At 49.0% G+C, this 13,286-nt stretch overlaps 1 protein-coding gene across 1 annotated transcript in view; it reads right to left on the bottom strand.

The window, feature by feature from the left end:
* Positions 1-250: 250 nt before the first annotated feature.
* Positions 251-13,286, bottom strand: part of acj6 (abnormal chemosensory protein 6) — a 54,895-nt gene continuing 41,859 nt past the window's right edge. Inside the window, exons 2-5 of the mRNA XM_075689234.1 lie at positions 8,545-8,625; positions 7,181-7,306; positions 5,899-6,133; positions 251-5,196 (exon numbers count right to left, since the gene is read on the bottom strand). Of these exons, the coding sequence (XP_075545349.1) occupies positions 4,541-5,196; positions 5,899-6,133; positions 7,181-7,306; positions 8,545-8,625 (1,098 nt within the window). The 3' untranslated portion in view covers positions 251-4,540. The remainder of the gene's footprint in view (positions 5,197-5,898; positions 6,134-7,180; positions 7,307-8,544; positions 8,626-13,286) is intronic.

The raw sequence follows: 13,286 nt of genomic DNA, 5'->3' as shown, positions 1-13,286 counted from the left end.
GATGTCTGATATATGTGCGTGTACTTCAAACAAAAAAAATCCGTATAAAAGTCTTGTAGTTTTGTACAGCGACTGTTAAAAAAGATATGCTGCTGCTCCTCGACTCTACCGCCTCTCCTCCTTCCTTTTATATTGACTGACCTCTACGTCATACCTTCTCCAGTTCCGGCGAGGATGTCGCAGTATGGTGACCCCCGGAGCAAGCAAGAAGCTGACACGTACAGCAGGAACAACACAAGGTCTTCACAGGTATTGAAACACATTTAATGAGCTTCACAGTGGTGTTTACTTCCCCCCGAAATATTTACATCCCACCGAAAATTATACAAGCTGGGCAATCCATTGCGCAAAGAAATCAACAAACGGAACTATGACACGTGACACTTCTGAACAGTTCTTGGGCACACCGCCCTTTATAAAGATAGGTTGGCTGGCTGGCTTTTAGTTAGGCGCGCCCTTCGCGCTGTTTTGCATTACAAACGCGCGCGAAACAATGCTTGGCTGTTAGACGATCGCAGGATGTGCACTGACTCAACAGCAAATGTACCACACTTCGAGATCAGAACTATAGAGTTCCGTCCGTACGTCCTAAAGTATTTGAACGTTTCTTTCGCTTCCGCTGGCTTTTGGGCCATCGTGAACATTGATGTAAGCAGAAAAAAAAGGGCCAATATTTCCCAGCGCTGAGGAACCTTTACCACGCACCCAGCAGTCAAACGGCAAGTACATCGAACGCAGCACAGCAATAACGCCTTCAAAAGGAACTATGAGCGCGAGCCACAAGTACGAGTCCCTCAGTTAAAGCGTTGTGGTGAGAGCACACTTATCGTGTTGACGACCCTTCGACGCGTTGCAATGTTCTGGATTCTTTGGCGATTTCATACTTTCACACGCTCTCCACGTACGTTTTCCTAAGAACCTTCTCCGTCGCTCAATTTTTCTCTTCCGATAACGTGGCGCTCATGCACCTGCTGGCGTTTACGCAGTTAATCGCGGGCGTCGTCATGTAAGGAGATTTATCACGAAAAACACCTTTCGTCCCTAGTTCGCATAATCCTTTCGAGGTCTGCCCGCAACTACATTTGTATAGCTTTCCACAAACTGGTCTTCTCTTACGCAAGTGCAATTCGTGATTGGACGGTGCCTCCGCTACCGCAACTTCGGCTATCGCGATTGACCAACACTCGTGGTTTTGACCAGTGACAAAGCAGTGTTAGGCGAAAGAAGTTTTGTTGTTTCGAACACAAGAAGTCGCGATTATGAAGGCGTCCGTAAGTGACACCGATTAAACGTTCTACCGCCACGGGGGCTGATCATAACCGGACTGCGGTGTCTCGTTATAACGTAAAGAAAAAAAGAAGAACCGTCTGGGCGACAGTCAACCACAAAGTCCTTTTACGCATCAGCAGCTTTGCGAATTGTGGCCTTGAAGTCGGATGTAAGCAAGCCTTACGGAAACGTTTGTGCCACTTGCTAAAAGCGTGACTGCACCACAAGTCCACTATTTGCGGTGACTCTTCTGCAGGCTTCTTTGGCGCAGGGCAGTGATAATTAGAACAATAGTTTCGACTTTGTCACATGAACAGTCTCAACGGCTTTTGGAGGCTATGCGTTGATCAGCATGTACAGCATGAATTGTTCCTGTGCGGCTCGCTGGTGAAGAATTACGTTCAGGCGTGGCGACTTTCCAACTTCGCGAACTACGAGATGCAAACGGAGGCAACGGCGCAGATTTCTATTCGACGACAGCAACTTCGTCGCTGCCTCCTTGTTTCTTTCGCGTGACACTGATTTTTGTCGTCAGCGTGGAATGCCAACTGGCTCGGCGTTCTATCCTTCGCGATCTGGCATAGACCGAGTTGCGACATGAATTGCCGTTGAAACTATGCGTGTGACATCTGTAGCGGAATGAGTTTTCTTACTTTCCGCGTAAGCTGCACGTAAGATACCGCCACACCACCTAACAATAGTTGCCGTTACCCCTTGAGCACTCTGTAAGCAGTTCATGCAGGCTTGCACAGGAATGCTTCGTGATCGACGCAAGCTTTGGCTATCATCTCGTTTTCCCCGGGGCGAGCCTACGCAGCATCCATGGCCGCTTGTCATCCTCTACTATTTTCTGGTCAAACCTGCTCTGTCGTTTCGCCCGTGTTCTACGCACATGAGCGCTAACATCTTCCGAAAGCCTAGCTACACTGTTTCTGATATGTGTTCTGACATCTCTTGGTTTTATTTGACGATTTCTTACCCCAAAAGAACCGCGGTCATTCACTCACCGCCAGGAAACCTTACAGCACTCTCACTCGTGCCACTCCACCGACCCTGAAACTTCGTGCAACGGCCGTACTAATCACTCGTTGTCGTCACACTGGAAAAAATAAAACGAAAAATAAAACGAAATATAACAAGTTCAGGGAGATATATCTGGTTGGAAAAGCGTGTAAGCTTGGCGACGTAAGACTAGGCGATTGCCTGTAACCGGAGCGTGCTCTGCAGACCACATGCCCTAAGCTGTATTTAGAAAACGCTTTTATTCCACCTTTCTTTTTGTGTGTCAGTGTTTCCGTGTATCAATTTGACCAGTAGGACACAAACAACCAGGGGACAAAATGCGGCCTACTTGTTCAAGGAACAGCTTGTTTTTTTCCACAAACGACAAGAATGCTCTGCAACACTTAACGCTAAGAAACGCATAATGCAACGCTACTCAATACAACGCCTTTCTTTCACCATGTGTAAAGCCCAATCACAACATTCTCGCATTACGATAACACGGGCAAACAGCACGATCGTTTTTAATCACGCTTCCATTAAATAAACTGGGATTTCCACCTATGATGTGACAAACGCTTTCATTAAAGAAGTTTTTGGACGTTTAAGTTTTCCAGCTACCATAATAGACACCGACCAAGTCAAACTGAAGCCTCTCCAAAAACCGAGGAATGATGCCAAGTCACTACCTCTGATCACCTCGGCGTGGTTCGCGAGACATGAAGTCAGCCGCATTAAGAAAACAAGCCTCTTGAAGGCTACTCAGCACTATCTACAAGAGATTGAACGTCTCCTAATTTTTGAGTTATCGGCCGAATACAGATCGGTGTAACGATGATACACCGGGGACGTTAAAAAATAGCGGCATTCGTTTTGTTGCTGGAATAGCAGCGGCTTACGTGCTTTGTGAAGCCAAATTCTGTGCCCACATCACGCTGACTCTCGGAGGCCTCCTCTCTCTTACAGACAGTGCTGGTACGCTGCGCTTTCGACAAATATCGCCCTTCGGTAATTCTGCGGCTCCAGAAGGGTGGCGCATTCGCCACTCCGTTTTTAATAAGTTAAATTATATATAACGCGTAGAAACACACAGTCGCAACACTGAAATTTCTTGCGAAATGGGACGACAGACAGGGAAGCCGAGTCGGGTCACGAGGACGTCACGGGCGCGTCAGGTCAGAGTCAGTCGCACACGACAGCCGCACTGCCGGCTCTGGTAACGACGGCTCGGACGCCGCCTCGTGTCGAAACGCTCCGCGCGGAAGGAGAAGCGCTGTCACTTCACGGCCCGGGATACGCTTCGGCCGACAGGATGAGAGAAAGCTCCGTGCACGGCTGGATAGACTAGGAAGGCGCACATATTCACGCCGTATCAACGCTGTTGCTCCAGCCCAGAAGTCCCATTTCACTGTCACGAACACACGCTGCAGTCAGTCACTGCGTGAAGTCCCGTAGTTGCCAACGTTGCGTGTTTTCCTTTTTTTTTTGTTCGGCTGTCGCTCGCCGCGGAGCAACTGGAGATGGCTGCCGCAGAACGATTTCGTACCGTAACCTTTAAATTTCCTTAGTTGAAAAGGTGACGCGCCTGTCGGCAATCGCAAGTAAAGACGCGAGACCGGGTGGTGTCTTCTGACAAGGTGAGCTGGCCTAATAATGTAATTCGCTGCTTCATATGGTTCAGGGGAACTTAATTTTCGATCATTTAGAGAGAAGGTTATATATATTTGATGAAGAAACGGTGAGCCCCCTCACTTTCTGTGCTAAGAACAGTGTGCTCGTGAAGAATTTAAATGATCATCTTTGGCAAATAAATAGTTGTCAGAGTATCAGCACCAAGGCTCGGTGCTCCACCATCGTATAGACTTTTGCACGCTCGCGCTAAGAGGCTGTTTTTTCGTGGGAACGGGATTCAACAAATCGGGGCCCATTTATTCGCGTTGATCACGAGAGGGGTGAAGAAGAGTCTGCACGGGACCGATAATAACAAAGGGGCATAATCAGTTAAAAACCCAAGAAAGCAAGTTGTTGCACGGGCCTAAAGGCTATATGGCATGCGAGCGACTGCTTTGCGTTTCATCTTCACCGCGGGTTACGTTCAGAAGGCGTTTTGATTCTGCTGACAGTTCTCCTGGTGGCCCGATGCCAGTGGCATCTGGCCACCAAAGCAGGCCATCTCCAGCGCGGGCGTGCAACGCAACGCGGCTGGCGGCGCGGCCGAGTCACACCACTGCACGTTCGTGGAGAGCCGCGCGGCCTCGTACCGGAGCCGCTAGTGCTGCACCGCCGAGTACTTCATCCGCTTCTGCTTCTGGCGCTGGTTGCAGAACCAGACGCGCACCACGTTCTTCTTCAGGTCCAGCTTCTCAGCGATGGCGGCGATCTTCTCGCCCGACGGCCGCGGTTGCACGGCGAAGTAGGCCTCGAGCGAGCGCTTCTCGGGCGCCGCGATCGAGGTGCGCTTGCGCTTCTTCTCACCGGCCGGCAGCACACCCGGGAGGTCCGGGTCGGTGCGCTTGTTCTTGGCCTGCGCTTCGGCCGCCTCGAGCCACGCCCCCAGGATGGGCTTGAGCGCCACCATGTTGTTGTGCGACAGCGTCAGGGACTCGAAGCGGCAGATGGTGCTCTGCGAGAGCGATCCCACGCCGGGCAGTTTGAGGTTGGCTAGCGCGCGGCCCACATCGGCTTGCGTGACGCCAAGCTTGATGCGCCGCTGCTTGAAGCGCTCGGCAAACGCCTCCAGCTCGCGCGGGTCCGAGTCGGCGTCGTGCACGGCCGATCCGGGGAAGCCGCCCCCGGCGCCGCCGGCATGCATGCCGTACAGGGGCGGCAGCTGGTGGCCCACACCGTCCGTGGACGGAGGGCCCTGCATGGCGCCCAGCGGGCCAGGCAGCGACGACGGGCACAGCGGGTCGAGAAGATCCATACCTGCGTGCGATGGAAGCGGGAAAGCGGCGGCGTTGAGGAAAGCCGTCGGCACGCGTTTCCCGGTTTAATCCACGCGAAACGTCTGTGGCGCTTTTTCAAACACTGTGTCGCGTGCTAGCAGTTGCTTGCATTGGCGTACTCTCCGTACTCGCAACTGCGACGAGAGCAACCTGCTGCTTGACTGTGCGCACTGTGCTGCTGAAGTAGAGCGCCGTTTTGTCAAAGCCTAATAGAAAGCCTAGCTTGAATAACTTGTCAGTGAGGGCCATCATCCCCTGTTGTTGCCCTCAGTACCTGTGCATAAACTTCACTTAAAATCGTTCATTTCATATTAAGAAGCATGCCAAACCTGTAGCGAGGCTAACGTCTCGAATTACCATTGAACTTTCTTTCGTTATTAAGCATGAGATAAAAACTCTTTTTGCAGGCTTATAGAACTTTTTAGAAGATTATACTGGAAAGAAGCTACACCACGAAGCATTGTACCTTATTAGCTGGGAGCTTCAATTTGTCATGGAACTTGCTCGTCTTGCTACTTGTCCAGGTAAAGTACATTAGAGTCGAAGTCGCTGGTGGCATCGTCAGACCACGCCACGATTGGGCCGCTTCTTTCTCGCTTTTGCTGCCAAACACGGGATTGCTGTCGTTTCATAGGAGTAAATAGGGTGACGTCAACGACCAGCGACTAGCGCGTTTTCTTACCGTCCATGGTGGAAGGGTGGTGTCCCATCTGGTGGTGAGGCGGTCCCGGGCGCGACGTGGGTGGTGCGCCGGGTGCCCCTGGTCCTCCGGGAGGCCCCATCGCGTGGTACATCATGTCATGCCGGATGGGTAACCCTGCCGCGGCGCCCGTTGGGGGAGAGTGTTTGCTGATGTCCACAAGCGCTTCAGCGCGGCCCATCAGGCCGGCTTCTTCCAGGCCGGGAAAGAAGTTGCCCTGTAGTAGGTTTTATAACACTTATAGGCTTCCTCTGTTTCGAAAACTGAAGACAATATGAGCATATATATGCATACACTGCAATACGTGCTTCTTTCCTCAGTAACTTCTTTGATGTTATAGCTGGCGCCGAACATGAGTGAAGGATCAGTCTTTTCAATAAAAACTAGCTTTGCGAACTAAGTAAACAGCATCATGCTGGCGCAATTTACTCGGTGTAAGACAGTAGCGGTTGAAAGCTTAAAAAGAAATTATGGAGTTTTTACGGGCCAAAGCCACTTTCTGATTATGAGGCACGCGGTAATGGAGGACTCCGAAAATTTTGACGACCCGGGGTTCTTTAGCGTGCACCTAAATCTAAGTACACGGGTGTTTTCGCATTTAGCCTCCATCGAAATGCAGCCGTCGCGGCCGGGACTCGATCCCGCGACCTCATGCTCAGCTGCCCAACACCATAGCTATGAGCAACCACGGTGGGTTTGAAAGTTGAAGAAGCATGCCACTTGCGGTCATGAAATTGAGTAAAGTGTCAATTTGGGCTAGTTGGTGACTCATGGTAAGAAACCAACTGTGAGCGCGAAAGACAAGGACGTGATAAACGAGGACACGGCGCTGGTCCTGCCATTTACTGCGTCCTCGTGTTTCGTTCGCGCTGCTTGTTGCATGAGCTCATGGCTTGAATTTTAATGGCTTCTACAGCACTAACTGTACGATTACAAATTACGTGAAAGAATTTTGGGGAGTTTCGCTTCTTTCCCCCTGACACGATAACGTAATGCGCAGCATCGCTCGACTTTCTGTTGTATGACGCATAACGCAACACACAGCTTTTCATGCTGGACATTGTCGCGTAGACGATATGACAGAAACGTGCGCAGGATCTAGTTGTCTTCAATGATGCTGCCTGTCGTAGCAAGGGAGGTCTAAAGAAGTTTCGTTGCTGTGTGCCAACACGTCGGGAATCACAAATACTATAGAAAATTATACGTAAGCGGTCACGTTAAGGCTCCACGTTCTGCGACAACTTTGAGCGTGGTGGTTCCTCACCAGGTTCTGCATCCGATATCGGTTGTCCGGGTCTTCGGGCCCGGAGGACATATCCGCGTAGTGGAACCGTGGCGCTGCCGCCAAGCAGCGCCACCGTCGATTGTGGGCTTCCGCTTCCGGCATGGCCTGCATGGAAGTGAAATCCTGAAAAGCAACCCGGGCAACTCGCACTTGCAGCGCATTTTAATTCAAACAAGAAACTGCTGTTGCACTGAAGAAGAATGCCTGAGCCAGCGACGTAGTCCTAACGGTTGTACCGAGATAAATGCGGTTGAGGGTGAATAAACGACGTGCCCTTCCTGCCAGACACAACATAAAATAGTTCTCTCCCTCTTTCGGTGACTCCACTTAAGCCATTGAATATGCGGAAAATAAGTTTTCTGAAATTGTGCGTGCTGGCCCTATACACACGTAAGTAGGTTGCACTTTATGAAGTCTTGGTGTCTGCGCCAAGCTTCCTGAAGGAGCGACTAAGATTGAGTGATAATGAACGTACAAGGTTTGTTGACCGTATATTTATAATAAATACCTAATTAGGTTGTGATTTTTTTAGATAACGAGTGCCTTTCTGATCAGGTGACTGGTCTAGTAGGAAAGAGCCGTTGTCCACTATGAATTTCTAATGGCAACCAAGTAAAACTGCTGTACAGTGGCCACTTTCGAAATTAGCTAATTGTTCTTATTTAGCCCTCAATTATTGGCAGTATAACATCTATGTCACGCTTATCGTTTGTCTTGTGTGAAGTGAAAGCTCGTGAGGAAAAATTAGTTGCAGGACTAAATAGTTGTATTATTGATTTCTTCATTGCGTACGGAAGAGGGTGGTAACTGTTCAATGTTGATATTCTTATCCACTTATATTGAACGGAAGTTTATAGCATATATATTCGGCGAAACAATACAGATTACAAACTACACACAAGAAGAGAAGTGAAATCACTGCAATGGGACCTCTGTTATAACTGTACTGTAATCTTACACCAAGCTGACCATAATTGACTCGGGGAAATCTGTGCAATTCCAAAAGTGCTGCCTAATACAGACGTCACGCTTCCTTTAAGTTTTGTGCATTCTGGTGATGTCTCATAGTGACCATAGTGGTAGTGCACCACGTCGACGTCGTTCAGAAGCGTTTAGTTTCACAAGGACAGAACAGTTATACGTTTGCATTCTCCCGATGTCCCCAGTGCAAGTCGCTATCTCACGTCAATGGTCTGCAGAATATCGGCAGAGGGACAGAAAACCTTACTATTTTGACAGTTACTGCATGGAACACATGTAGTGAACAGCATTGTTTTTCTTGAACGGGCACATCGCCTATGGCTACTGTGCACTTAAAAGAAAAGAAAACGAGTGATACTTACATCGTCCATTAGCTGAAGTTTCCTAGAGGTCCATGAGTCTGTTTCGGTCTTAACCATGAACTCGCCATTAGATTTTTGACCCTGCAAAAGTAAATAAAAAAGCAGAAGTCTCGCTGCGCCACTTTCGCGTAAGGATTGCAGACCACGCTGAAGTTAGCGCTTCTTTTATTAACTGGAGTGTCGACACGTTTTCGTGCGCAAGGGAAGCATTTCAATTTTCAATTACTGTGCACAGACCTTTTAGAAGACTGCCTGATAAAGCTGCCTTTGTAGGCGTTATTCTGGGCTATGTGGTGGCGCGCCTACGACACTTCTGATGTACGTAAGCTGCAGAAAGTTGAGTACAGGGGTTCTCGACTTCTAGAGCTTTGAAATGTCTTGGACACGACAGTAATCCTGTGGAGTGATCTGGGCGCAGCTCTGTTTTTCCATGCAGTGGGCTGAAACTTTTGAAAAATGGAGGTGTGATAAGAACGGCAGAAAGCCGAGGCTTGGTGCTCGGACAGAACGAGAAGAATGAGTCAATTGGGACCTCATTAAAATTGGGTGCAGCAGAACACATGTAAAGGTGTTAAAAACCAGGGGCTACTGCAGTCGGCCATTTTCTTCCTCTATTTTTTTTTCTACGTCAAGTGCCAGTGAATCACGTTTTGAAAGATTGCAGGGGGAGGGGGGGTGTTATTCCACAACATCCGGGTTCTGTCTGGTAGTAAAGGCCGGCAAATAATCCGCGTCTAGCACCCCTTTCAGGGTATAAAGCAATTCACCACAAGCCTAAAAGTCTGCCGTCATGAAGAAGCGAAGGCAGGCGGCCCAATATTTGTTTTCAAACGACCTCCTTAGCTTCAAGAAACACTAAGCATTGTACACAATCCCCTGGAAATTGACTTCTCCGCAATGCATCAATTCGCTTCTCAGTATAACGACGGAAGGACTCCGTAAAGTGCTACGTGGTGGCCAAATCATTGCAGTTGTACACAGAACGGTGAAAGCCAGCACATATTCTTGAATACCCAAGCTGACATGTACACCAAGCCCGTTCAGATGCGAAAAGGCCGTGTATCCGCAAAGGCCGAAAAGGCCGTGTTTTGGATCTGGGCGCCCTCAGATCCAAAATTGACTTCGCGCGCCGATACCTTCTCTCCGCCTGTCGGCGTGCCGCACGCAGCCTCTCCAGTTCTATATCCGAGTCTGTTCGCCTTGCTGACCTTGTGGGCGAGCAGATGAATGCTTTCGTTGGTTCTGCGATTGCATCCTCGATATTGTGTGAAAGGCCTTCCCGAAATTCGTCATCCATATGCTGTGCGCAAGACCAATCAACTGTGCGGAAGACATAATAATAATAATATTTGGGGTTTTACGTGCCAAAACCACTTTCTGATTATGAGGCACGCCGTAGTGGAGGACTCCGGAAATTTTGACCACCTGGGGTTCTTTAACGTGCACCTAAATCTAAGCACACGGGCGTTTTCGCATTTCGCCCCCATCGAAATGCGGCCGCCGTGGCCGGGATTCGATCCCGCGACCTCGTGCTCAGCAGCCCAACACCATAGCCACTGAGCAACCACGGCGGGTTGTGCGGAAGACAGTAGAGGAGCATTGCTGAACTCCACTAATCTTTATATATGTTCGTATATAGTGGCTTCCATGTGTCTCTATGTCAGTAAACCATTTAACGCTCGAGGCAAGGTTCCGCGACACCAAAGTACAAGCAGCTATATGCTATAGGTCGTGCCTCACAGAACTGTAGGGCTGCATTCATTCACAGCACATATCATGGTATGCAGCAAAGGAGGCACGACTCCTGCCTCTGGAGTCAATTTAAGCGCTTCTTCATAGCTCGTGATGCGCGTTAAAGTCACCTGTGATAAGCCAGGGGCCATTGGTCATTATTAATATTTTCTTAAGTCTTTTGCCATCAAAGTGACCCGCTGGGAATTTGTAGGCTCCAACCAGTGTAAATAACACAGCCTTCTTTTTGACATGCAGGCAGACATATTGGTTGTCGTCATGAGGCCCTACTACGTTAGCGACATATGTAAAGTCCGTGCGGATGTAAATGATTACTTTGATCCGCGCACCAAATGTAGACGAGATGAAAGATTTGTAACCAGACAGTCTGAGTAGAGTTGATATATTTGGTTCGCAAATGACCAGTATGGGGAAGCGATTTGTAAAAACGAATTAGCGAAAGACTGCTATACGGGTCCTGAGACATCTGGCATTCCATCGAAAGATCGACACACTTTTAACTTGACTGCAGAAGCGGACTATTGGTCGAGCCATGGTGCTTAACCCCTTAACCGTTTTGGACGAGCTGTGCTCGTCCTTGCCAGGCCGTCCCCAAACCGTTTTGGACGAGTGTAGCTCGTCCGCGCTGAATACGTTCTTCCCTCCAGCGTTTCGGACGAGCGGCGCACGTTTGTGGCGTAGCTTGCATTTTTACTCGACAGATGGCAGCACTGACCGCTTAATTTCTTTTTCTTCAACCGCGTAAACTTTTTTTTTCGTAGGGCAACCTTGGTTTTAAAATGGCATCCAGTGGAGGCGACACGTGTATTGCTGGCCCGTCTTCTCGGAAACGGCGCTTTTCTTCGTCGTCATCTTCGTCAGACGATGGTGATTCAGACACTGATGTGTACATTGTTTCAGGGAGCGAGGATGACAGTGATGATGTTGTACTCAGCAGCTCTTCTGATGAAGAAGATGATTGCTCGGAAGCGAACTTTGCGAGCGCGCGTCAGTGGATGAAGATCGACGTCACGAACATTCCTACACGACCTCCTCGGTTTCCTTTTCTGGCAGTTCCCGGTAAGACGTTCACTATAAGCTCGCCTGGTGACTTGCTTGAATATATTCAGCGTTTCCTCGATGATGAACTCATTTCAATGGTGGTCGAAGAAACTAACCGCAATGCTGCTGAGAAGGTGAAGGGCTGCGGTCCGTGTGAGCATAGCCGCGTCAAAAAATGGGTGCCGGTGACTGAGGAGGAGATGTGGGTGTTTCTTGGTCTCTTGCTGTTGCAAGGAATTGTGCAGAAGCCACGACAGGATTGGTATTGGTCCAGGAACAAGCTCTTATTCACACCTATTTTCGGAGAGGTGATGAGTGGCAACCGGTTTCAGCTCCTGATGCGGATGCTGCAAGAGCTGCAACAAACCGCTATGCGTGATCCCTTGTTTTGAGATTTACCACACCGTCCCAATGCTTCCTCGGTGAAGCAATCAACTTTTTGTCACCACAACTCAGTGAAAGAGTTAAGAAATCGGTGGCTGTGGTCATTCTTTAATTTTTATTGTTCATTACCAGCAGAAAGTTCCTTTTCTTTTTTCTGAGAAACAATAAACTTGAATATGCTACTTTGACTTCGTGTTTGCTTTAAATATTTTTTTAAGATCGAATACATGCTTTTTATTGCAATAATAATCGAAATCAGGAATAAAAAAAATAAGCAGTTTTGTGGAGAAATTCGTTGATATAAAAAAACGGTGAAGGGGTTAAACGATGCCAGCCAGCACTGTATTTACTGCATCCAGTACTTGCCGAGCACTTCGAGCTGCTGGTGTTTGCAGCTTGTATTATTTAGTGATTGCTGCATTACAGCTACCTGCCTGTCTTGGTCGCACAAATCAGCGGAGGTTATCCATCAAAAGTTTGCTCTGATTATCTTGGCGAATGCTAGCGTTTTGGTAGGGCCGGCCCAGATTCGGCAGATGTCATCTTCTCCGTGGCCTTCTTCTTCGTGGTTCTTTTCACAGTACCTGGCCTGCAGGCGGCAGAGGAGGAGGTGGTGTTGTAGGAAGTGCCATGCGCGTCGCAGAGGCAACAGCCTTCCTTGAGGAGCGTCGGTGATGGGAACATTGCTTCCTGATTTTATCGATGGCGTCGCGATGAGATGAATGATCTCTCAGCATCTCTTTTAATGTTGACCGTTTCCTTCTTAATATGTGGGCAATCCTTCAATGAAGTTTCATGTGACTCGCCACAGTTCGAACACTTCATTACAGTCGCGCGACATTTATCTGCAGCATGGGGCTCGACGCAGCGGGGGCATGCTGCCTGATTTTCGCAGATACTGTTCACGTGTGCCAGTTCCATGCACTTGCGGCATTGAAGAGGTTTCAAAATGAAATGCCGCACAGCATGTCTGAAGTGTCCCACCATAACATACGAGTGTATATATTTACCCTTGAATGCAATCTTCACGCAGTGTCCACTACCTAGGCGAGTAACATCAACAATGACCTCATCAATGACCTCATCAATCGGCAATGCGATCTTCACGCAGTGTGAACTGCCTAGCCGGGTAGCATCAACCATGACCTCGGCAATTCGTTAATAAGGATGGTGACGTCTGCGTCGTAGATAACGCCGTCGGCTGCATCAGATCCCACAGGGATGTAAGAGCGCACCTGAATGCCATCGCGGTCCATTACGCTGCATAGAGGGATCATATAGCAGCCGCATGCTGGACATCAACCGCCAGTAAAGTTTTTAGGGTATTCACTCGAATGTCCGATATTTCGTTTGGCACCATGGCTTCCAGTGACATCGACACAGATTACGTGTTAAGTAGCCTCATGTTGACGGTAGTAAGCACGGCACAAATATGGTGGTATTGGTGTCCGGCGTCTGCGTGTGTCTTAGTTTGCGTACTTGACGATGAAGACGTCCTCTTGTTCCTTCTCTTCACTCTGCGGTGCTGCACAAGCTGGAAGTCGTCATCGGAAGTGTCCTCACTG

This window comes from Dermacentor variabilis, chromosome 4, assembly GCF_050947875.1.
Source record: "Dermacentor variabilis isolate Ectoservices chromosome 4, ASM5094787v1, whole genome shotgun sequence".
Lineage (NCBI taxonomy): Eukaryota > Metazoa > Arthropoda > Arachnida > Ixodida > Ixodidae > Dermacentor > Dermacentor variabilis.
The sequence above is the reverse complement of the archived record's forward strand: the minus strand, read 5'-3'. Positions and strand labels throughout refer to the sequence as shown.